Source organism: Gallinula chloropus (genome assembly GCF_964237585.1).
Source record: "Gallinula chloropus genome assembly, chromosome: Z".
In the NCBI taxonomy this organism is placed as follows: Eukaryota; Metazoa; Chordata; class Aves; order Gruiformes; family Rallidae; genus Gallinula; species Gallinula chloropus.
In genome coordinates, this window is record NC_140089.1 from 67,442,600 (window position 1) to 67,466,227 (window position 23,628).

A 23,628-nucleotide genomic window follows, 5' to 3' on the forward strand; every position below is an offset into this window, starting at 1 on the left:
TGGTGAGGCTGAGGTAGACTCGTTGAACGTGATGTTCCCTCACTTCATTTCCTAGGACAAGCATTTCTGTGCCTGTTTTCTTTGTGTGAGGTCATCAATTCACATCTCCATTATTTTCCTCTGCATTTAATGACCTCTAGATACTTTGTTGTAGAGCTGTTTCAACTCGCTACCTCGCCTGTTAGTGAAGTAGCAAGAGAGGCCACTGTCTCCTTGTGGCAATGCGACTCCCGCCGCAAGGACACGAAAACCTTTCACCACTGTGGGAACTGGACAACTCCTCAAGCTTATGTCAGTGTAATCTTTTGCTACTGTTTTAAGGCTTGGCCCAGTTGTCAATCTGGAATCAAGAGAAAACCAAACACATGAAAAATTCAATTTTAGATAAGGATACTCTGTGCAATGCTAAAATAATGTTGTGGATCCTACCAGATTCAACAAATTTTGAAGAAAAGCACAGTTTCACAGCTGAAACCTGTGACACTGTATTGGTCACAGAGCCACCATTTAAATCTTATTACTCGCTCCTGTTCTCTGTTACTTCTGACAAAGAATGACTAATAATTAAAAAATGTTTAGTCTTTGCCATAAGAAGTGAAAAGAGATCAAAGCAGGCTGATGAATGAATAGAAAATACTGAATCCTCTCAGAAACACAGCAAGCCAGCATGCTGTAACAAAAGAATCACAATAAACCTTCCATCTCTGTGCCAGACTTCATCTGCTCCCTGGCCAAGAAAGTCAGGACTGAATTAAAAAAAAATAAATTAATAAAAACAAAAGTTATGTCCATCTTCAAAATATCCTCAGCTTAAATAGAAAACATATACTATAATGTTTAAACTGGCAATGAACCTAAAACCTCTTTGTGTTACTAAAAGTTTACATGTTATTGAACTGCCAGAAAGCACATTTACATCTTTACAATTGCCTCTTGCTCCTCGCATACAGTATTCCATTATATTTTTCTAGTACACAGCTGAATACAGCAGCTGTGAAATTGAGGAATGCCAGCAACCAATTAGGCTGGCATAAACCTCGTCTAGCATATAAAGCAAGACCAAGCTGCAAATGCTGAAGCCTAAGAGCCAAACCAATCTGCAGTGAGTGGTGGGAAGGCAACATCCCTGATTTCTGGTGCATCTTCTAGAGTTGGTACCAAAATCTGAAATGTAAACATGCCCATGTAAACACAAACGTGCATTGGTATGAAAGCAAAAAAGGAGTAAGTGATTTGAGAATAACTATCTTCACGTGCATCTCAAAACCAAAAGAAAGTAGAGGCACAGTGCTGATACACCCAAGTCTTCACTCAGCCTTTCTTCGATTTCTAAGGCCTCTCCTCGTGGTTGGAATTCATATCACAGACTAAACTTTTTCTGGGAAGTCATTCCATTGCTATAGGGCTCAAAACTAATGAAGAAATAATTTGAAAATGCTATTATTTGGGTAAACTCGCTTTGTACAGTGTGTGGCAACTGGCGTATCTCCTACTGACTAAAGCATGTAGCAAATATTGCTGCAAATACAGCAATAAGACAACATGGGTACATGTGAAGCCAAACTACAGTTACCTTAGATACACATACATCACAACTTTCTCACACTAATCAATAGAAGTGAAAAACAAACTCTCCATTCCCTCTCCTCTTGTCATCTGACAAACAGAAGAAAGCAAGCATAAACATCTGCAGAAATAGCAGATAAATCCCGTCCATTGTAAGAGTCCCTAGGACAGCTATTGGTATGTGAAAAATTTTAGGAAGCAGAAGCAAAAGCAAGTAACCAGGGCTAAATCAAACATTTTAACTGACCCTCAGCCCAGGTACCAACGGCAACTGATCACAAAGAGCAAGTTGTACTTAGACCCTCCCTTACTTCTAAGCAAATGGTACATTTTCTGCCTGCAAAAGATCTCCAAAATACAACAATTTTGAAGCAGTGATCAATGACAGTACAAGAACCATGCCCTTTTCATCTCCTTAATAGTCTTCAGAAACCTAAGTTATCAGCACTAAATATGGGTTGGTGTTTTCTAAATTACAGTCTGGGCTACAGCACTGGCTGACGTGTGTGACTCAAACCCCTTTGCACTCTCCCAAGTGACTCAAGAAAAAGGCCTGGAAGAAGACCACAGCCTTCCCCACCCTTCTGCACAGTTAAAATGCACCCGCCCCAAAAGTCACTGCTCACACTTCTCAGGCAATACTTCTGTGAAGTCCCAGAAATATCTTCGGGCTGTAATAATTACAGATTTACACACAGGTTCTGGATCGGGCCAGAGAAAAATTAATAACTTGCACTAGAACCCTCTCATTCCTCCCCCTAAAAAACCAGCAGCAGGACACTGCTCAGCAGCATTACCTTATGACCATCACACAGTTGTTTAAATGTTGTCAGTACAAACCCAGGCAATTATTTTTAGCTTGCGCCAGGCTACGGCAACATTATTGGACCCAGCATTCAGTAAAGGAAACTCACAGCTTATGTGAGCTCATCACTTCTTCAGGAGTGCAAACGTGTTGTACTAGCTCAGGCAGTGCCCCAGTCAGCCAAGCACTCATGTTTTCTACGTGCATCAACAGCAGACATTTCGCAGGTGAGTAAAAAAATGAAGTACAACTTAACACCTGCCATAGAGCCTTGCTGAGGGATGACTACTGCAACAGAAGCTACCCATCCCTTAGAGGATTATAATAAGTATTTGTGACATAGCAAGGATTTTCCTAATCACATTGCTGAGGGACTAAAATGAATGTTATCTCATCTAGAAACACCTGAACACAAATGACCTTCAGCCTTGGTCACTTGTATTCAAAAAAACAAAACTGCAAGAAGTAGAATTTTTTCCACTCTTTAAAAATTAATACAAACCCCAAGATACATATATATAACACACACCACAAAAAAGGTTTAGGAGAAACATGAGTGAGACTGCAAGTCCAAAAGAAGCATTTACCAGAATTACTGTGGTCCACAAAATTTTCTCCTATGCTATGAGCTCAAATCATGGCAACTCTGCTGGAAAGAATTTCCTGATGTCACAGAGCTCATGGAGGAAAAAAATTGAACCTTTACCCAGCAAACCATGTCTGTAGCAACCTTCCAGGAAAAAAAATCCCAAAGAAAAAGAGAACTCCATGCTCAGCATCTTCAGCAGTGTCCACCATGGTGATGTCACCATTCGTGTACGTCAGCCTTTATCATGGTTCTCCCTGCAGCATAGGGACAGTCCTGCTGGTAAACCCCCAAGCCAAAAATGGCTGATACCAGTGACACGTTTCCTTTTTCCAAACATTCATGTTCTTTGTACCTATTACAGTTATGTTTCAGTTTTGTTTAACTATGTCATACAGATTCATTTCAGTTTTGCCAGCCTTAAATATTTAATTCAAATTCTATGGAATATTTTAAAGATATATTTTACTATTTATGTGAATGATCTCTAGCTACCAGCTCATTTTGTTCTATTCTCTAAATGCACACAGCAATACCCAAGTCCTTCACATGGCAAGCACGTTATAACCACATTTTATGATCTCTGTAAACCTCCAGAATGTAACAGGAATTTTTAAGAACAGAAGCTAACATTACTGAAATAACAGTTCCCACATCTGCCTGCATATTTCATCTTTGAATTAAAACCCAATTCAAGCTACTCTTGCCTCCATCTAAAAAACTACCAAACCTAGAAAAATCCCCATCTAAGATAGGTATCTAATCTCTGTGTAGAAAGCAATCAAGTGCAGTGCTTTAGAAAAACAAAGCTCACAGATCTTTACTGACAAACCACTACCAAATAGTGGGGAGGAGGGAAGGGCGGGGGTGGAACAAGACAGAGACATGCCACTGAACTTTGTATGACATGCAGCTTTAAAAAACAAAGTGCATGCACATTTAGTGTCCCTCATGCAGTAAATAGGACACAACTAAGTTTTTGGTCCTCCCACATTTAACACCAATGAGCCCCTCCACCCCAAACCACTAAATTACAATCCATGCTCAGCCTAGCTGAACTTGTTAGCTGCCCACACTGACGCACCTCCTCTAAAGCAGTTACCCAGCTCTGCACCCAGTGCCGCTGTCACGTTTTCTGCTTCTACAATAACTGTTAAATCGACAGTTTTTTCACATTGTGATTACGTGGGGGTTTTCTGCTGACCTTTCATTTTGCAAGCTGATCTCTAAAATTTCCCTTTACATTCAAAGCAAGTTTCCTGTGGTTTCCCTAGTTAGAGGAACACTTTGTATTTTACTTCCCTTCAAGGTACGTCCAGTTTCTTTTGGAGGTGGGGAGCTAATACTCTCTCAAGCACATTTTAAAGGGCTTTATTTCACATTAGCATCTCCTCTTAAACAGCTTCCCCTTACTTGCTTTCAGAAGCTTCAATTACCAGTGAAACATGGCAGCCACTCCATTGGCTTCACAAATGGTTGCCAGAATCAGCTCACCACGACGGCACCTGGAAGCCACAGCGACGCGATGCCTCTGTGGGTGTCAGTGTCAGAGCAAGACAGGGAACCTGTATCTAAAGCAGCTCCATTCACAAAGAAGCATGGTATCAAAACCACCAACAGATGCACTGATATTTAGATATTTATCAGCAAGTTCTCAGCTGAACAGTGCCAGTCATCCTATCACTTCCATGACCGGATAAGCTCTCCACATATAGCTTAGCCACAGACAAAAAGACACTTGAAAGGCAGCACCTGCCCAATCATATCTAATACATACAACCCTAAGTACCACCCTAGAAACCCTTCAATAAACAGAACACCTATTTCACCTTTGTGTTATCAGGCAGTCTGCCTCTGCTATCCAGCCCCAAAAGTTGCACTAGCACCTCACTGTCAACATACACAGACCATTTTTCCAGATTACATATCTTCAGTCATTTATTAGTCCCTGCTTTCTTTACAGCTTGTACAAACATGCCCATACAAGAACAGTGAGCCTACCTCTATTCGTCTCAGTCTTTCTGGAGTATCTCTTTTTCCAACACTGGTAGCCAGTGGCAGGTGCAATATCCCACAGGAGACGCAGACCGCATTCCACAGAAGCACTCACTGCCAAGTAACAGTGATTCTGAAACTGCACCCATTTTCCCCCTTGTCCTTTCACCCTGGTAGGGCACACCTAATTTTGTGATTAACTAGAGTATCAAGATTTTTCTCTTGTCATTTACAGTCTACGACCTCCAAGCCTATAGCACAAGCAGATTTACTTTGTGCCACATTTTACCCCAGTTTTTTCATTTCATAGCTCCTAATCTTCCCACATGATACAAATCTCTCCCACTCTAGGACAGTAATGAAGTCTCCCAAGAACAATGTTACTATCTGTGTTGTGACCTGGAACAAGTACCTCTCATGAATGGTAAAAAAACAGCCAATCAGTTCAAAATTGGGTGGAAATTATTAGGTATGCCATCAACACCTGCCTTAAATACTGTATTAAACTTTATAGGAATAATTTTTCATAGTCTATGAAACATTTTACTGAAATTTAGAGAAACTTACAGCTGACCTTCATAATGGGTGCAAAGCCTCTACCATACTGACCGCCCGTGGGGCCGAGCTCAGGGCATGTCAGCTGGTGCTCAGCTCTAGGACTCAGGACCACATTTACCTGCTCCACCTCTAGGAGACCAGTTTGGGGTGCAGAGACCATAAGCACTTCAGCATCTGTCCTCCACTGTTTGCTGCTACTTTTGGTCGAGGTACTGTACACCACTACAGTACTTCGACTAGATTTGCCAATTTTTCCCCCTCATTTTACTGCAAAAATCCTGCTTATCATTGCAGGATGAGCTGCAATCGCTTCTGCAACTGGTATTAGCATGATGGCCGATCGATCCACAACCTAAAATCCTTTTATTCAGTTACACTGTTTTTTCCTTGTGGTACTCCAACAGTCAACTTTTTTTTTTTCCTTTTTGACAGGGAGGGGAGGTAACTACTAGGAGAATCTACCAGTTGCTGTCAAGTTACATTGTGTCATGCTCCTCCTAAAACGCAGTATAACCCCTTACCAACCCTCTCATGTGCAAGCAGCATGTGAGTTGAACTCTCTGCCTTTTTTCCAGACCACACAGCATGGTCAGAAACCGTAGGACAACTTGTTCTAGTTCATCTAGGGGGTTGCCTAGTGCCACAGACTGAACACCCCTTGTTGGAGTACATCACACACATACCTGGAGTGTACCCTTCAGCTAAATTTCTTCTAAAAGAAATGTAGTGTGCTCCAAGGACGTTTCCAGAGAGAACTAAAGCATAGCACAACAAGGTAGAGGATGATCAGAAGATAGATGCTCAAAGTCCACTCTCAAACCTGACTGAAACACTCCTACTGGTGTGCCCCTGCGGTCCTAAGCAGTACACCTAGAGCCCTGAGACCTCTTAATTTAAATGTTTATATTTATTCACTCTGACCAGAGCAAGATAGTGAGAAAACTGCACTGCAGCCTCCCACTATGATGCTTTTAAAGCACACACCAGAGCATGTGTTGCATATGCCCAGGGATGTGCACAAGAATATTAAAGTGTGATGCTTACTAAAATGCAGGAGAACTGTCCGAGCAGTGATAGCCAAAAGGATGAAGTTCAGGTCTCCTCTTGCAAACCAGTCAAGGAAGTTTAGGTTTTCTATCGGAGGTGGGTCATCTGGTTCACTTCAGGTGAGAGCTGGGATGTGACCTAGCACATGTGCAATGAGAATGATCGTGGTACCAAGACACTAGACTAAAATGAGGGGCAAGATAAATTTACGATCAAACCAAGAAATACTTTAATCCCCTGTAGAAGACTACATGCAAACAAGTACTAATGAAGGGGGGATTGGGAAAGTGCAGCAGTGTTCTATTTTATGATATAGGACTTTCAAAACTTTAGCTAGAAATTACATCTTTTTCCAGCCTGGTGTTAAGTTACTCACTGAATTAAACTTAATTTGGGGCCAAATCCTTTGGCAAGGCAGCTTTTTGTCAGATGCCATGATGTCAAAAGAACCTCTTAAAAACAAGGGAGTACACACAAAGGCGGTAGAGGAGCCTCAACATGGACAAAAGAAAGATATGGCAACCAGAGAAAAATAATCTAACTTATGGATACACAATGCTAAAACTGTAACTAGAAGTTACAGCTCAAGTAAGAGAACCTTAACAGTTGATTTCAGGCAGGTAAAAGCAGACATGTACATATCTATGCAGCAATCAAGGAACTTGCTGACCTCGCTTCCACATGCGGTTGCAGACAGAGTGAGAGTTGGGTCAGAAAGGTGTTAATAAATTCACAGACAATAGGTCTATAAACAGGCATTTAACAGGACTAGGCAAAGCTGTACTACTACTACTACTCCAAATACAAGTCTAGATATTGGTGGAAGACTGCGGACAGTGGCAAGGTTGATCCACTGGAGCACTTCTTGTGGAAGTAGCAAACATACTTCAAGGAGCTGGAATAACCAGCAGAAACACATCAACCTTTTTAAAAAAATCAGTTTCTCCAATTTCAATAAAAGAGAAAGAGAAAAAAAAACGAAGTGCTCATTTTCTTTTCATGAAGTAATTTTCATTTTGTCATATATTCACATGGCAATCTCCCTTCAAAACTGTAATTAAAAGACTAAACCATGCTGTGGTTTTAGCCGAGCTGGCAGATCTGAACCATGCAGCCACTCGCTCATTCCCCCATTCCCAGCCCACAATGGGATGGGGGAGAGAAATGAAAGACTAAAAGTGAGAGAACTCCTGGGAAAAAATAGTTTCAGATGACACACATAATAATCACACAGGTGATGAACAGCACAACTTCTCACCATCTAAGACCGATGCTGCGCGAGACTCCCAGTTGCCCATGCAGCCTCTCAGCCCACATGTGCAAGCCAAGCAAGATAAGGAACTCATTCCCCGCTTCCCATGGACAGGCAGGTGTTCAGCCATCTCCAGGAAAGCAGGGCTCTGTCATGTGTAACGGTAACTTGGGAATACAAATGCCATCACTCCCCTGCTACCATTGCAGAAGATCCCCAGCTGCTCCTCTGCTGCCTCTCAAGCCACCCCTAGTTACAGACTGAACATGACATCATATGCTACAGAATATCCCCTTGGTCAGTCTGGGTCAGCTGCCCTGGCTGCGCCCCCTCTCAGCTCCTTGGATACCCCCATCTTCTCCTTGGCAGGGCAGTATGAGAACTTGAAAAGTCCTTGACTGCTTGGCAACAACAAATCCATCAGTGTGTTATTGAGTTTATTATAATCCCAAATCTAATAAAGAGCACTATACATGCTATCAGAAAGAATATCAATTCTATACCTGCCAAAACCAGGACTAACCAAACCAACAACAATCTACCCATTTTCCTGCACAGTTTTCCAACACCTGCACATATCTTTCATGGCCCATATGCACACCCAACAGTACTCATATTTAAGGAAGATTACACAATGACAGCTGCAAACTGTATTCAAAATGAGACAACAGCATTGAGGTCATGATAGTATTTTCTGGCCTCTGTAATGTTTTCCTTTTACCACCATTGGGTAAGTGATGGTTTTCATTCAATTCCTGGTAATAACATTCACATCTTTCCTATGAGTTGAGAACTCGTAAACAAGTTGCATGAATAGTTCAATGTCTCTCTATATATACTGTTTTAGTTTTGCAAAACTACACATACTTTGACATCTTCTTGCACATCTAGTCAGCAGTTCATTGGAGTCCTGTAGAATGATTTTGCAGGCAGCTCCTTTAAAATCTTTATAAAGTGCTTCTGAAAGCTCCTCTCAGAATACTTCGTCAGAAACTTTTACAGATTGAAGTCCTCCATGTTCAGTACAAATTTCAATGAAGTTATGGAGCAAAAGCAGATTCAGTCAAGTATCTTTTCCAAACAGCAGCATGGTTTAGAGGTTGTTGAAAATTTTTTTTTAATTTATTTTTAGCTTTTCTACAACAGGATTTAAGATTGTGCTGGATTCAAATACCCACTGCCAAAAGATTGAGATGACTTTGCCAGTCTACTCCCTCCCTTCCCCCTTTCTCATTTTGTTTGTTGCTTGAATACATGGCAGAGACCTCCTTTTCTTGATTTTCTCTTCTTTCTCTGAAGCTGACAGTAGCTGCCTATAAATAGTAGCTTCTGCATCCCATATAGTATTTTTTACCAGTACCTTCCAGATGTTGTTTACCAGTACTTTCCATTTTGTTCTTTTTTTTTCTTAATTTCTCTTACTTTACAATATTACCTTTAGTAAGAATATCTGACATTACTTAATTTATTAAAGAGCTGCCAAATGTAGCTCAAGGCTTAAAGTCAGAAGCCTTTTTTCTTATACCAGTTTAAAGCCTGTTATGTCTTCCTTATCTTAACGTAAGTTCTAAAAGTACTGGTTTGAACTTTTTCTTATTGTTTTGTAAGAAAACTTTGAATAATATATAAATTATTCTCTGTGGCTTGATTAAAGTCTATTGTTACCTAAAAATCAATCAGGTTGTGATTTGTATTCTCCACATTCACTACCACCTGAATTCCTATTCGATTAAAACATAAGGTGAACTAGGAAGTTCAATTCATAGTAGGAACATGAAAACACAACCCTAAAAAGAATCAGAAACTTGGACTATTCCAAAATCTAAGTGTGCAAACTGAATTAATTTCCACTGCCCTCTTCCTAGAGACAGAGATCCTCATCCCTGTGTCATCATGCATGCAGGCATCTCTAACAAGCACTTTTATAGATCCAACAGTAAAACACCTCAAACTCCATGTATAGCTCAGGCACCACAGGAAAGAAACACAATTTAGTGATTACAAAATATGAAGCACTGTGAGACAAAAATTCTGGACCCAAACTCTACAGGGGCACAATTTCTCCATTCACAGATGCATTCAGTGTGTTTATCTATTGAAGGCAACTCTGAACAGACTATCCTCTAAGCAACAGAGGAGACTGAAAATAGTCACACTTCCGATAACTGGGATTACAGAGAGCTGTCAGTGCCTGACTGGAGCCATAGGAAACTCAAACTTGTGCTTCACAAAGCTCCAGTGGGATTACTGATAACTTGAAAGCTAGTTACATTCCCTATGTGAAAGACATGACCACCCACTGATAAAAATGAAACCCAAGTATTTTTTATTATATGGAAGTTATCTGAAGTAACTTTTTTACTGCTTGGAGAAGGAGTTTTACAGAGTCCACCTTGCAGAAGTGGCAAGGAATGCAGCACACTGGTCCCTTTACAAGTCTGGGAAATTTAAAAGCAGTTCATGCTTGATGCCACCAGAATTGCCACTAGGCAAAAACAGTAAGCCATACCAAAAGCATATTATTTGAATAAAGTAAAATACAAAAAGCTCTACTACCACATTCAAGATGCAAAATCCCCCATTCTTCTTTCTCAAGAGTCAAATATATGATCAGACTCAGAACTACTAAACAAGATCCCTTCCAAAAACCCAACACCCTCCCCCAAACCTGATAAAGTGTCTTAATTACTAAATCTAACTGACAACTCATGTTTTTTAAGATGTCACTTAAAGTTTTGGTTAGACATGCAGCTCTACACAGCTGTCTTCAAGAACCTCTACTTACTCCTTTTAACTAAGCAATTCTAACATTAACTCGGGTTCCTAGCAATATAAAAGAACAAACGTATTTAGATTGTAATAGTAGAGTTATCAAAAGTCTTCTAGGCATGTTCTGCCCATGTAAATGATTCAGTGCACTACACACATTTAATTAAAGAAAAAGAAAGCATAAGCCTGGTAAATTCATTCTTTTGTCCAGGTAAGGTAATTCTAATGTAATTTTTCAGAGAGGCACACAGATATAAAATCTAGTTTTACACATTTAGCACAGACCAAATTCAAAGACAGCAAAATTAACTCCACTTTTCAGCAGTGAAATGGCAAAGCTATCTTTCTAACACTCTCCCAGAGAACTACCCATGGCTGCTTTTTCTTCCAGAAGCAATTACCAGACATTGGGAAGCGTGGTAGGTGTACTTCACCATCTTCTACTAAATCAGTGGTTTATTTTTAAGTTACAACTGTTTATCATAATACCTTCTGGGCACGTATGCATGTATAAAATGCATTTTCAGGGTTCCAGTCACTTGTTGGTACTGTCTCATAGGTAAATACTCACTACAAAATTCAGAGTCCCTTTACGGAGATCAAAAGTGTGAGAAAATCATGTCAATCACCTCTTTATATTGGGAACATTATGGCAAGCTACAGTGTTGTGGTTTAGCCCTGGCCGGAGGCCAGACGCCCACCAAAGTCAGTCTATTACTCCCCTTCTTACTTGGACAGGGGAGAAAATATATATTAAGAGGCTCAGGACTCAAAATAAGGACAGGGAGAGATCATTCGGTCAGCAGTGACATGGGCAAAACAGACTCAACACAGAGTGAAGGAAGAAAACTACCTAATTTATTACACTACACTACAAACAACAGTGAAGAACTGGAGTCAGGAGTGTGACCAGATCTTAAAAAAAAATGTAACCAGATCTTGAAACACTTTCCCCCCCACCACTCCCTTCTTAGCAGACTCTAGCCAGAATTTTGCTCCCTTCTTCCCCTCCGTTTGCAGTACTGGGGGGCAGGGACTGGGGAAATGGGGTTCTCGGTAGCACCTTTCCCCCACCCCTCCATTCTAAGCAAACTTCCCTTTAGCCATGATTTTGCTCCCTTCTTCCCCTTGCTCACAGGGACTGGGAAAAATGGGGTTCTCAGTTACTTCTTCATGAGCTGTTTTCCTTTTCCAGATCTTAAAACACCTCTAACCTCCCCGCCGGCTCCCTTCTGAGCAGACTTCACTCTAGTCATGATTTCACTCCCTTCTTCCCCCCACCCCGATCGCAGGACACGGGGGCTTTGGTCAGTCCCTTACAAGTTGGTTTCCTTATCAGCCAGGGGGAGTGGGGGGATTCATTCCACACTCTCCCCCTGCTGCACCTTAGGGTCTCACCCATGGGAGACAGTCCTCCACAAACTTCTCCAACGTGATTCCTTTCCCACAGGGCTTTATCTCTTTATCACAACAGTCCCAGTCCTCCACAGGGTTATGAGCCTCCCCCAGCAAACCTTGGTCTCTGCACAGCTCGTTACACCTTCTCTCTCCCTTCTCCAGGGGCAAAATGCAGCCACTTCCTGGTTGTTTTCTCCTATATGTGGTTCTCAGAGGCGCTGTGACCATCTCTCAGGCCACAACTTTTGGCCTTGAATTGCCTGATGTTCACACTTTTGAGGTTGGCAGAAAACTGTAACTGCTGCTTACAAAAACTGTCTCAGCAGCACAGCCTCACAAAACTGCAACATACAGGCTTTGTAATTCTTCAAGTGAAAATAAAAATTAGTATTTAGACCGCAGGTTAACAACTGGAAACATTTTAAGGAGACTAATGTGGACAGAAAGAGAAGAAACTGCGTGTATCTGTACATATCCAACTCGAACAGGTTATAACTAACAGCAATTTAAGACATTCTACTGGTTTATCATAGGTTTAGTTCCCTGCCCTCCCTTCCTCATCTCCCAGCAACACATTTAACTAAAAACTAACACTGATTCAGTGACAAAACCAGCCTAGACTTAAACATCTTAAACAGTTGTGGAGTCACATAAATAGTCAAGATTAACTGTAGCTAACTTAATTATGGCAAGCACCTAACAGTCTTAAGCAAGTATAAAAATCTCCATCAAAACCCAGGAGAAAATGATCCAAGCAATATAGCTAGGAGCATTCATTTCAGTGTCTTGTGTTTACTTCAGTATTGAGAACAATGGAAATAAAACTCCAGATACCAAGTAACAATGAAACCTGGGGGTCTGGAATACACAACTGCAAATAAATTGCTTTAGAGGAAATGTCAACTATTCCCTCAAAAAAAAAAAAGCCAAAACAAAAAAAAAAAGAGAGAAATGCAAGGGAACATTCAGCTCTGAAGAGATAAAAGTGGTAAAACTGGAAAACATATAGAAGCTTTAAAGCAAGAAAAAAGAATTGTTTGCATACCTGAAATCTTGTTCAAATGAACAGATATGACCAAAAAATGCATTACAGATCCACAAAACCCTTCTACCCTACATCTGGAAATATACACTGAAAGCATCTACACTTCCAAATAATTTGAACTATGACAGAGAGGCATTATGAGAAACTGATTATTAAAAGCCAGTATCTTCTTAAAACCTGTTGAAGTCAAACACCATCATGCCTGACCATTTACTTTGCTTACCACACATTCTCACTACCAGACAAAGTTAAGACTGCTCAGGAGTCCACAGTCTGGACTTCCATATCTTACATTTTGCATTATGCTAGAAATTTAACCTACCTCTGGAAAGTTAACATAAGCCTTTTTAATTTATCAAAAGTTCTCCTTCTCTACAGATTAAACACATGGTGAACCAGCCATACAGTATGGTGAGGAAGACAAGATAGCCCACCAAACAGATGAAAAAAAAAAAGTTTAAAAAGAAAAAAAACCATAATCACACATCACCATGTAAGCAATGAACACTTAAACAAGAATAAAGCAGTTAAGCAAAAAAATCAGTGGCATATTCCACAGCTCAAGCAAAGGAAAATGCTATAGATTTTGTGCTCCAGGAAAGGAGCTCGCCTGTTAAATAGTTAATACTCTTCACTCATTTCTTTAGGTTGTCCTGTGACTAATTACTCTTCTAGAGCAAACAAAGATGCTTTTGCAATGACATTACTTTTGAGTCAGGCATAACCTCTTGCCAACCATTTACCATCTCTTTCCACCCCAGCAAGGCAGGAACCCATTCTTGATGCCATAGCAGCATAGGAAAATTCATATGACTTGAAGTCTTCTTATGACTTCTGAAGTCATCAAGTAGAAAAGATGAGTGAAAAAAGCAACAGGCCATCTTAAAGAGCATGTGGAAAGAGCAATAACTTTACCTACCAAACAGAAACAAAGGATAGAATTCCCCCCCACCCCAATCTGATTAGAGGGGGAAAAAAACATGCAATACTAGCTGTGCAATCCTAGGAGCCATACACAGCAGTAAAGACCTTATTGCCCATATGCAATTCTGTATTAAACACGTTTGTGGAACAAAGATGAGAATATTCTCTGAAGATTAGGACTTCAACTCTTGTCATTCAAAAGCTATTTATACTAAATACAGACGGACTACAGAAATATCTCTGCAAGTTACAGCAAAAATCCACTTGCTGCATAACAAAAGCTGAGTACTTCAAAAAAACCCACAACCCAAGCAATAAAAGGACACACAAAATTTAACACCTCCTCCTGGTCAACACTTCCATGGGAACAAAACCTAGACACTCTGGATGTAACAACATTAGAACATACACAGGATAAGGAAGCCTAAATGTTGGACCCATTAGCTCAACCAGCAATTGCAGAGCTGAAGCCCTGCCTGTGATCTGGCCACTGTGGAGGACAAAAGCACATTGTGTTTGTATGGCTTACATAGGGATTAGGTAATTAAGTCAAATGATTTAAATGTGGTAACAAAAAAGTCTTAATCACACGGAAGTAATAGATGTATGTCACCAAAGGAAAAAGTAACAGCACATTACCATTTAAATCTACCCTCAAGAGCTTGTAAAAGAGGGTGACTACCCAAACCTGAACAGAATTTTTATAGCATCATTATACCTTCTATCCTGCTATAAACTTGTTGTTGCTATTGGGAGCAGTACATAAAAATCAAGATGTCCATATAGGATGATCCAGAATACAGAGGATGCTAGACATCCTTAGTCTGAGAGACAACAATTTCAGTGGGGCTTTAAAGAAACAAATCACAGCCCTTACAGTTACAAAAATTTAGCCTCATTTGTGTTTGAAGGCAAAACCGTTACCATGATGTTTTGGCAAGCCTAAGGAGAGAGGAGCTGCCAGCTGCTTTTTGGACTAGATGGATTATCCTCAACCGTGACCAGTTCCAGATGCTCCTGAGACAAGTGAAGAAAATTCTTAGGAAGGCAATTACAAAACACACAGCCAGAGGCAAGATTTCTTCCTACCTCCCATCAACTAGAAGTTATTTAAACTATAGACTTACCTGGAACATAAACTACCTTTTATGATTGCTTGGTGTACTTTCTTACTATTTTTAGTGTAAAATTGGATATTCCTACCATCGACACCAACATCCTTCCTAAAATTCTGCTATGCTCCTGGCCTCTGTCTCCTCTGGATAACTGTCCTTGGTCAATTCTCCTTTATCAGTTTTAAGTTTTCTCTTTCAAACACTGACAGCTCTCCTTCTATTATGAAAGGAGGGACACAACCTCATGATCTTTCTTCTTTACACCATCTGATGTCTGGTTCCTAAAAATTCACCATTTTTCCTTTCTTGAAAGTTCAGTCAAACCTTCAGTCCCTCTTCCATTTACAAAAATTTTCCTTTTCCTCATGCCTTTCACATTATTTCTGACACAGAAATCAGAATTGTGTTTCCCCTCTGCTTCCCAAATGAGTAATTATATAATTAATTTCTCTGTCCTGCCACCTAGTACTTCAGATCTGCAAAGACAGAAAATACAGGAACAGCCTCAGGAGGAAATGGACAGAACATAACTGGACTGAAAAAGCAAAGGAAAACCACCAATTGGCATACTAATGGGCTCCAGGGCATAACACAGCAGAAGACTGAAATTAAAAAAAAAAGAAAAAAAAAAAGAGAGAAAAAGAAGAAAAAATATATATTATTTCTCCAAGTACTTATACAGGTCTTTATCATCATTAATGGGATAATACACAAGAAATAAAGATACAGGTGTTAGGTATCCGAGTAAAGGGAATTCATCAACAGACAAATGCCTGTTTTTAGCCTAGACAAGGAGCACGTTCCGGACAGGAGCTTTACGGGAGGTCTCGCAGGCAGCGTCTAGCCCACTCTCTACTTCTCCAGGCTTCGGCATGATAAGGCACAATTTTCAAGACTGGAAATGCAGCCCCTTCTTAACAACTTGCAACCTAAACCAAACATATTCTTTGCATATTTCCAAGGCATATTTCAAGCAACATACATAAATTACACTGAAAGAAGTAGTAAATTTCAGCATGAGAAGCTATTCCAAAAAGCCAAACTAGCTGATCACTGAATACCTTCTTACACTACATGGACATAACTAGTTATTCCAATTATAACTGGAAATATTATCTGCAACTCTAGACAACATTTATATCAGTGTTTACCCACTGAGAAAAACCAGATACACAACAAGCAGCTCTACAGCATCAGTCCTTAAAAAGGCTGGTTTTTATCCAAACAATGGTTTCCATGTGGTTTTGGCCACAAGTTCTAACAATGCCTTTCATTTGTACAACATCTATTTTCTATTCAGTCCTAGAAGAAATCTCTCATGAAACACTTAAACCTAAGTAGAACTTGTCAAAATGACAGAACATGAAACTTTTCTTTCCAGAATGTTCTGGTTGCATTCTCACATTTGCTACATTTTGCATATCGTTGCAATTGTGTTGCAGTGAACAACTATCATTTTTAACTGTGATGTTTCACCCAGAAAAGCTATTCTGTTTTTATTGAAAGAAAAATAGAGCTATCTGGAGTTAATAAAGCCCTGTATTCAGAAAAGTGTTTAACACAACTGGTGGACAGATGTGAAAAAAATACATACTCTTTCAAATGACCCCCAAAACAAGGTAAAACTTTATTCTTCTCTGGATTCAGAAAAAAAAACCAACCCAAAACCCCAGGTAAATAAAAAAATAATTAGATAATCACGATACCTTCCATTCAAAATAATACTTAGCTTTAAAAAAGGACTCCCTACAGACAAGTCAGAGCATGAAAAAAAAATCCCAGAACAACAAACAGCTTTTTACAAAAGTTTCTTGAATGGTTTTAATTGTGCTTTCAGACAAGGGTAGCTGATATGATACGCAGTCCTGATTCTACATAGGATACAGTTCCAGGTAGAGCAGACACAAGTAGCTAGCTCCCTGTTACTGAACCACAAGATCGTAAGGGAAGACCTCCACTTCACCTTAGCCATGCATTTCCTACACACCAATGCTGTTGGGGTCACAGATCTCTTTGTGAGCTACTGGAACCCACTAATCCTACATAAAACTAGCAGATCAAAAAGTTCTCTACTGTTTCATGAGTCAAATAACCAATTAAAGTCTTAAATCATCATAAAGAAAAAATCCACACTGGATGGGAGAGAGAGCTCTCAGGAACAAGCCAGCTGACAGGCACAGGCAGCAAGACCCTCCTCCTCTTATTAGAAGCACCTGGATTAGTTACAAAGGCCCGTGCAACCACAGCTGAGGTTAGAAAACTACCTTCTGAATGGCAATGCAGTCTAGCACTGACAGCCCTTCAATATCTTTCTCAAACTGCTTCCAAGCACTAACCTAGAACAGTTTTTCCTACAGTTTAATGGGGAGAGAATAATGGAGGGCTGCAGTAGCCTGAGCCAGAACAGGACATTGTCTCCTCCAATCCCAATGAAAAACAAGCAAAACTCCTAATAACTGGGACCTACGAACTCTGGTGTGGTGCTGCAGTCTGGTTCCTCACACAAGGACCAAGTTACCACAAATGCTCAAAGCCCTACAGTTCAAGCAAATGCTGTGAAGGCATCCCATTAGTATATTACTGATAAGTAATGTTTTTAATGTGCTGCATTGCATGTTTAACTGACACAGCAAACACATAAACCTTTAACATCAAAGAAAACAAGCAATTTTTATCATGTTAAAGAGCTACTGCCCTCATGTATAACATTAGATGTGAGCAGAACCCTGCAAAAGGGGGGAAAAAAATAAGCCTCAACGCATTCTCATGCCTTATTTTTCAAAGGCGTACAATTCAAACAAAAACATTCATTAGAAGTTCACACAGCCCTCAGAAAAACAGCTTTACAAGTTGCTACAGTGAGGTTCTCTGAAACCCCAGACAGAGATCAGGAAGAGTTATGCAAATAACTACCAGACCTATCAGATTCTTCACGTGACACACAAGCCATTGAGCACAAATTGAGGGGTTAGGTTTAGCATAGTGTCCAGCCAACACCAACCCATTATTTTATTGTAGGGTTGAACTGTAGCACGGGACACAATAAAGTGAAGCTGCATAAAGCTTGTCAGTTGCTTGCTTCCTGCCTCATGACAAAACCATGCTAACTTCAGTGCCTTTGGCCTCCAGACCTTTATTCCCTTAGAAACATCTGCTTATTCTTTAGCAAGCTCCTGAACATCTTTCCAGAAAATCCCAGCAGAACCCCACCCCAGTTTAGTAGGTTTCATAGATTTCATAGAGGCTGAGAACAGATGAGATATGCCCACTCAAAGATCTATAGTCATGAGTGACCTGCCACTGATTTAGCCAGTGAACTTCCCATTTCAGTTTCCTCCTTACCAGGCAAATATTTAGAGTTAGCACCCTATACCTCACACTCTGGCCTCCTTTATTCACGTGTATTTCTAGACAACACCAGACATCTTCCCACCAGGAAGGAGATGCTGGGCAAGATGAGAAACAGTGGATCCCCTGTGGAGAAATAACTCACAGACGTAAATAGCAAGCACCCTTCTTGCTGTTTCATTATAAAAGGCATCTGATATAATAACGCCAAGCTTTTTGTCAAGCGATGGAAGTGTCCAAAGGCGCTCCTGTCAGGATATACTGTCGTATCATTTTTTCAGAGCAGGGCAGAGTAAACACGAAGTTATTTCTTCACATTAAGGCCTTTCTTCCCTCCATCACCTCACCCCCGCCCCTTAGGCTCTCCCACCCCCCTGGCAAAACCTCCCCGGGCCCTCCTCCCCACCACCGCCCCTCTCCCCCCAGGTCCCCTCACCATCCCCACCCACAGCCGCCCCGCACGTCTCGCTACCCACCTCGCGCCTCTCCCGTCCTCCCCTCCCTCAGCCCACCCCCGCTTCAACCCCCTCGCCCCTCTCCCCGCCGCCGCCCCTCCCCGCCCTGCCGCAGCCTCCCCGTCCCCAGCGGCGGCGGCCGCCGCCGCTCGAGCCCCGCGCAACCGCCCTGAGCCGCCAAGCGCGAGCGCTGCCCTGACAACCGCAGCGCGCGCCAGGCCCGGCCACTCCCCGGCCCCGCGCACACAATAGGCCCCGCGCGCAGCCCCCTCCTGGCTCCCCCACCGCCCCCACCCCCCGCACCAGGGCGGCGGCACCCGGCCGGGGTCCGCGGCCGCTCCGCCGGGCCCGCCCCACCCGCCGCCCCTGCCCCACTGACCATCGCTGCGCTTGATCTCCACGTAGATCCCTATCTGGATCTTGCCGAAGTTGGCCGCTGCCATCGCTTCATGGGGCAGCCGGGGAGATCGCAGGCGCTGGCGTCCGAGAGCTCAGGGGGCGGGGAGGGTGCGGAGAGCGGCGGCGACACCGACCGCCGCGGCTCTGGGAGGGAGGGAGGGTAGGAGGGAGGGAGAGGGGAGGAGGGATAAAAAGGCGCCGGCCGGATACGACAAGCACTGGCAGCCACTGCGCCTGCGCGCGCCGCCGCAGCTTCAGGGCAGGGCGGGCTCACGACCGGGGCGGGGGCGGGGCTGTCGCTGGCGCCTGCGCTCTCCCGTTCCTCCGCTCTTGTCTCGGCGGAAAGGGTGTCGGCGCCGCCCAGGGCAGGTCCCCAGCTGCGCGCTCCGTCACGGCAGCGCCCGGTGTTCCCGCCCCGCAGCTTTGTGAAGTCCCGCCTCGACCTCGCCCCGCCCCCCCCCCCCCCCCCCGCCCGTGCCGCTGCAGCTGTTGCCTCGCAGCCGCCCTTCGTGGCGGCTCGGCCAGGCTAACACAAAATGGGCCCCCTCCGCTGCTCCGGGCCGGCGGGAAAACTCCGCTCCTTGCCGTCACCCCGTTAGCCTGGGCCCTTGCGCGGGCAGGGAGAGGTTCATCCCAGCCGCTGGCTGCCTGTGCAAATCTTTGCCTCTTGGACCTGTCCCGGAGTTGGAAACACATGGACACACTGTTTTGGCACCAGATGGTGACCTAGCTGATCTGAAGTTTTAATTTAATAGCTTTATCTACCTGCTATCTGCTCAGACACCTCCCACGTGCTGAGTAGAGCGGCTTAGAAGCATTCCGTGTGGTCCCCAACCTGCCAGCACTGCGTGGGTCCAAGGAAGGCCACGCTGTCAACAGCATCTGTCTGTCATGACGGTGGCCCCATGCCTTCACACAGCTTAAATGGAAGATGAAGCACAGTCCACATTCATCGTTCCCTGTAATGTCTCCTATACCTCAGGCAAGCTTTGGGTTTCTCCTCCAAGTATGTTTCCTAACAGGGTGAAGCCACCACCAGTTTAAAACTGTCCTTCCTGCACAGCTTCCCAGTAACCTTGAATGGCATCCCAATAAATACCCCCTAAAGACACAGCCACTTGTCCAGCAAAGCCAGCCTATTAAAAATAATCCCTCAATCCATGCTTCAACGGGTAATGTTCAATGACAACCGTCATTACATGACCCCCCTGAGAAGGGCTCTCCCACCCAGCCTGTCAGCCTCCGTGCCACACATCTCCCTGCCTTCACTGTTTTTCTTACAGGAAACAGTATAATACCCTGCAAGTCAGAGTCAATAAATTCCTATAGGCCTTATATATTTTTTTTAAATATATATATGTATATGTACATTCAGAGAGAGCAGCCCTGCAGAGAAGGACTGGAGTATAGTGGTGGATGAAAAACTGGACATGAGCCAGCAAGGTGAAATCAAATGACATCCTGGGCTCCATCAAAACCAGCGTGGCCAGCAGCTTTAGGGTGGTGATTCAGCCCCTCTGCTCTGCTCCTATGAGTCCCCACCTGGAGTGCTGTGGGCAGCTCTGGGGTCCCCAGAATAAGACAGATATGGAGGTGTTGGAGTGAGTCCAGGGGAGGAACACAAAGATGATCAGAGGGCTGGAGCATCTCTACAATGAAGACAGGTGAGAGGGTTGGGCTTGTTCAGCCTGGAGAGGAGAAGGCTCTGGGGAGACCTCACAGCAGCCTGCTAGTACCTGAAGGGGCCTACAGGAAGGCTGGAGAGGGAGGGCCCATTCATCAGGGAGTATAGTGATAAGACAAGGGGCAATGGTTTTAAGCTGAAAGAGGGTAGATATAGACTAGAGATGAGGAAGAAATATTTTACAATGAGACTGGTGAGACACTGGTCCAGGTTGCCCAGAGAAGCTGTGGATGCCTGCGTTGGGTCTGGTTAAGATGGATGGAGCTAAATTTCCCCACAGCAGTCCCCATAGTGCTGTGCACTGGTAGCTCAGCACCAGGGTTGTCTCTTCATCATCCCACCACCACCACCATTAGGCTGGGAGGGGACACAGCCAGGACACCTGTCCCCGACTGACGACAGGGATACTCCATACCATATGACCTTTGCTCAGAAATAAAAGCTGAGGTTAGGGAGGGTAAATTTGTTATTTAAACTTTTGTCTTCTGGAGCAACCACTATGCGTAATTAAGCACTGCTTCCCAAGAAGTGAATGGACACTGCCTGCTGATGGGAAGCAGAGAACAAATCTTTTGTTTTCCCTTTGCTTCCATGTACAAACTTTTGCTTTGGCTTTATTAAACCTACTTTATCTGGGACCATGAGGAGTTTTCCCCATCTTTATTTTCGTTCCTTTCCTGTTGAAGGGGGGAGTGCTAGTGCAGTCTGATATCCTGCTAAAGTCAATACACCTCAATGCCCCCTGGCTGGCAGTGTTCAAGACCAGGTTAGATGGGGCTTTGGGCAGCATGGTCTAGTGGGGGTGTCTCTGCCCATGGCACACAGGTTGGAACTAGATGATCTTTGAGGTCCCTTACAACCTAAACCATTCTGTGATTTTTTATACACACACGTACGTAAGTGCCAGAAGAAAAACTGGCAAATTTAAACAACATCATCTGTCTTGTACAACTCGTTTGATGCTTGCATTGGCTCTGACTGCTATAAACCACCCTTTTCCTGAAGTGTTACAGAAAAATTATAAGAGTGAAAGTTTAAGACTTTTAAAAACTGAGTCTTAGTTTCTTATCCTTGCCCATCTTTGATTTTTACATGAGAAATTTATGGCCAAATCTTGTTGCTTGTGGAAGCCATTCCTTACTCTGGTTATGGTGGAATCATAATGTTCAAGATACCTAGGTATGTCCAAAAACCTACTATGGCTTTTTATTTTAGTCACTGTCCATTTAATTTACACACTGGGGAGAAATACCTTTGTTGCAGTTTTGCGTGTCTGGGTTCTTCTGGAGGAGGGGGCTGCAGGGGTGGCTTCTGCAAGAAGCAGCCAGAAGCTCTCTGCAGGCCTGACAGAGCAAACACCAGCCAGCGCAAGGCCAGAGTCACTGCTGACCAAGGCTGAGCCCATCAGTGATGGTCACAGTGCCTCTGGGAATCACATTTAGGAGAAAAAAACCCCGCAAGCAGCTGCTTTTTGCCACCAGAGAAGGGAGCGAGAAGGTGTAAGGAAGGAGCTGTGCAGGCACCAAGGTCAATGAAAAGGAGGAGGCGCCCCAGGTGTGGGAGAGAAAGATGCCCCTGCAGCCTGTGGTGAAAGCCATGGTGGAGCGGGTGTCACCCCACAGCCCATGGAAAAGGCCGAGACCCCACCTGCAGCCTGTGGAGAGGCCCCACGCTGGAGCAGGTGGAGACATACAGGAGATGCTGTGACCCACAATGGAGCAAGCCCCTGCTAGCACTGGCAGCCCGTGGAGAGAGACAGAGACACAGAGATGAGAGAGATATAGAGAGATCCGTGCCAGAGCAGGTTTACTGGGGGATCTTCTGACTGAGGGACATTTTATGATTCTGTGACTGTGCTCCATAGCAGTGACCCATGCTGGGGCAGCTGGTGAAGAGCTGAAGCCCCATGAGAAAGGAGGACTGTCATGGAGGACTGTCTCCTGTGGGTGGGACCCCATGCTAGAGCAGGGGAAGAGTGTGAGGAATGCTCCCCCCACGCCTCACCAGCTAAAAAGGAAAACAACCCTTGAGGAACTGACTGAAACCCCCATTCCCTCATTCCCTGCCCCCCCCTGTGCAACAATGAGGAGGGGGGAAGAAGGGAGTGAAATCATGACTAAATTTAAGCCTGCTAAGAAGGGAGGGGTGGGCGAAGGTGCTTTAAGATCTGGTTACACTTATTACCCAACTGGTGTCACTGGGTGTGCAGTGCAGTGTAATAAATTAGAGAGTTTTCTTTCCTTCATTCTGCATCGAGTCTGGTTTGCCCATGACGCTGATTGTGGAATGATCTCTCCCTGTCCTTGTTTCCACTCCTAAGCCTCTCAATATATATTTTCTCCCCTGTCCAGCTGAAAAGGGGAGTGATAGAGCAACTTTGGTGGGTGTCTGGCCTCCAGCCAGGCCTAAACCACCACAACTTTTTTGAGAAAAATCTAATGATAGTGCAGTGCCTTTAAGAAGGCCTCTTCTAATTATAATAGAATGAAAGAGATGTTCTTTTTAAATTGTAGATGTTCTTGAAACAAAACCAAAATGTAACAAACATTTTAGACTTACGTAAGAATAAGACAGGGACAAACTGCATTAAAAATAGGGTTTTTCTACACGGTAAATTTCACAGCACTTCAATAACTTGAACATTTTGCAATGTTTCTTTTACACAATTTCTGCTGCAGAGGC

At 43.2% G+C, this 23,628-nt stretch overlaps 1 protein-coding gene across 3 annotated transcripts in view; it reads right to left on the reverse strand.

The window, feature by feature from the left end:
- Nucleotides 1–19,306, reverse strand: part of KIF2A (kinesin family member 2A) — a gene marked incomplete at its 5' end in the record, with an annotated part of 59,272 nt that extends 39,966 nt beyond the window's left edge. For all 3 annotated transcript variants that reach the window (XM_084278726.1, XM_084278725.1, XM_084278724.1), the window contains one exon: nucleotides 19,243–19,306. In XM_084278726.1, coding sequence (XP_084134852.1) covers nucleotides 19,243–19,306 — 64 coding nt within the window. The remainder of the gene's footprint in view (nucleotides 1–19,242) is intronic.
- Between the last annotated feature and the right edge of the window lie 4,322 nt (nucleotides 19,307–23,628).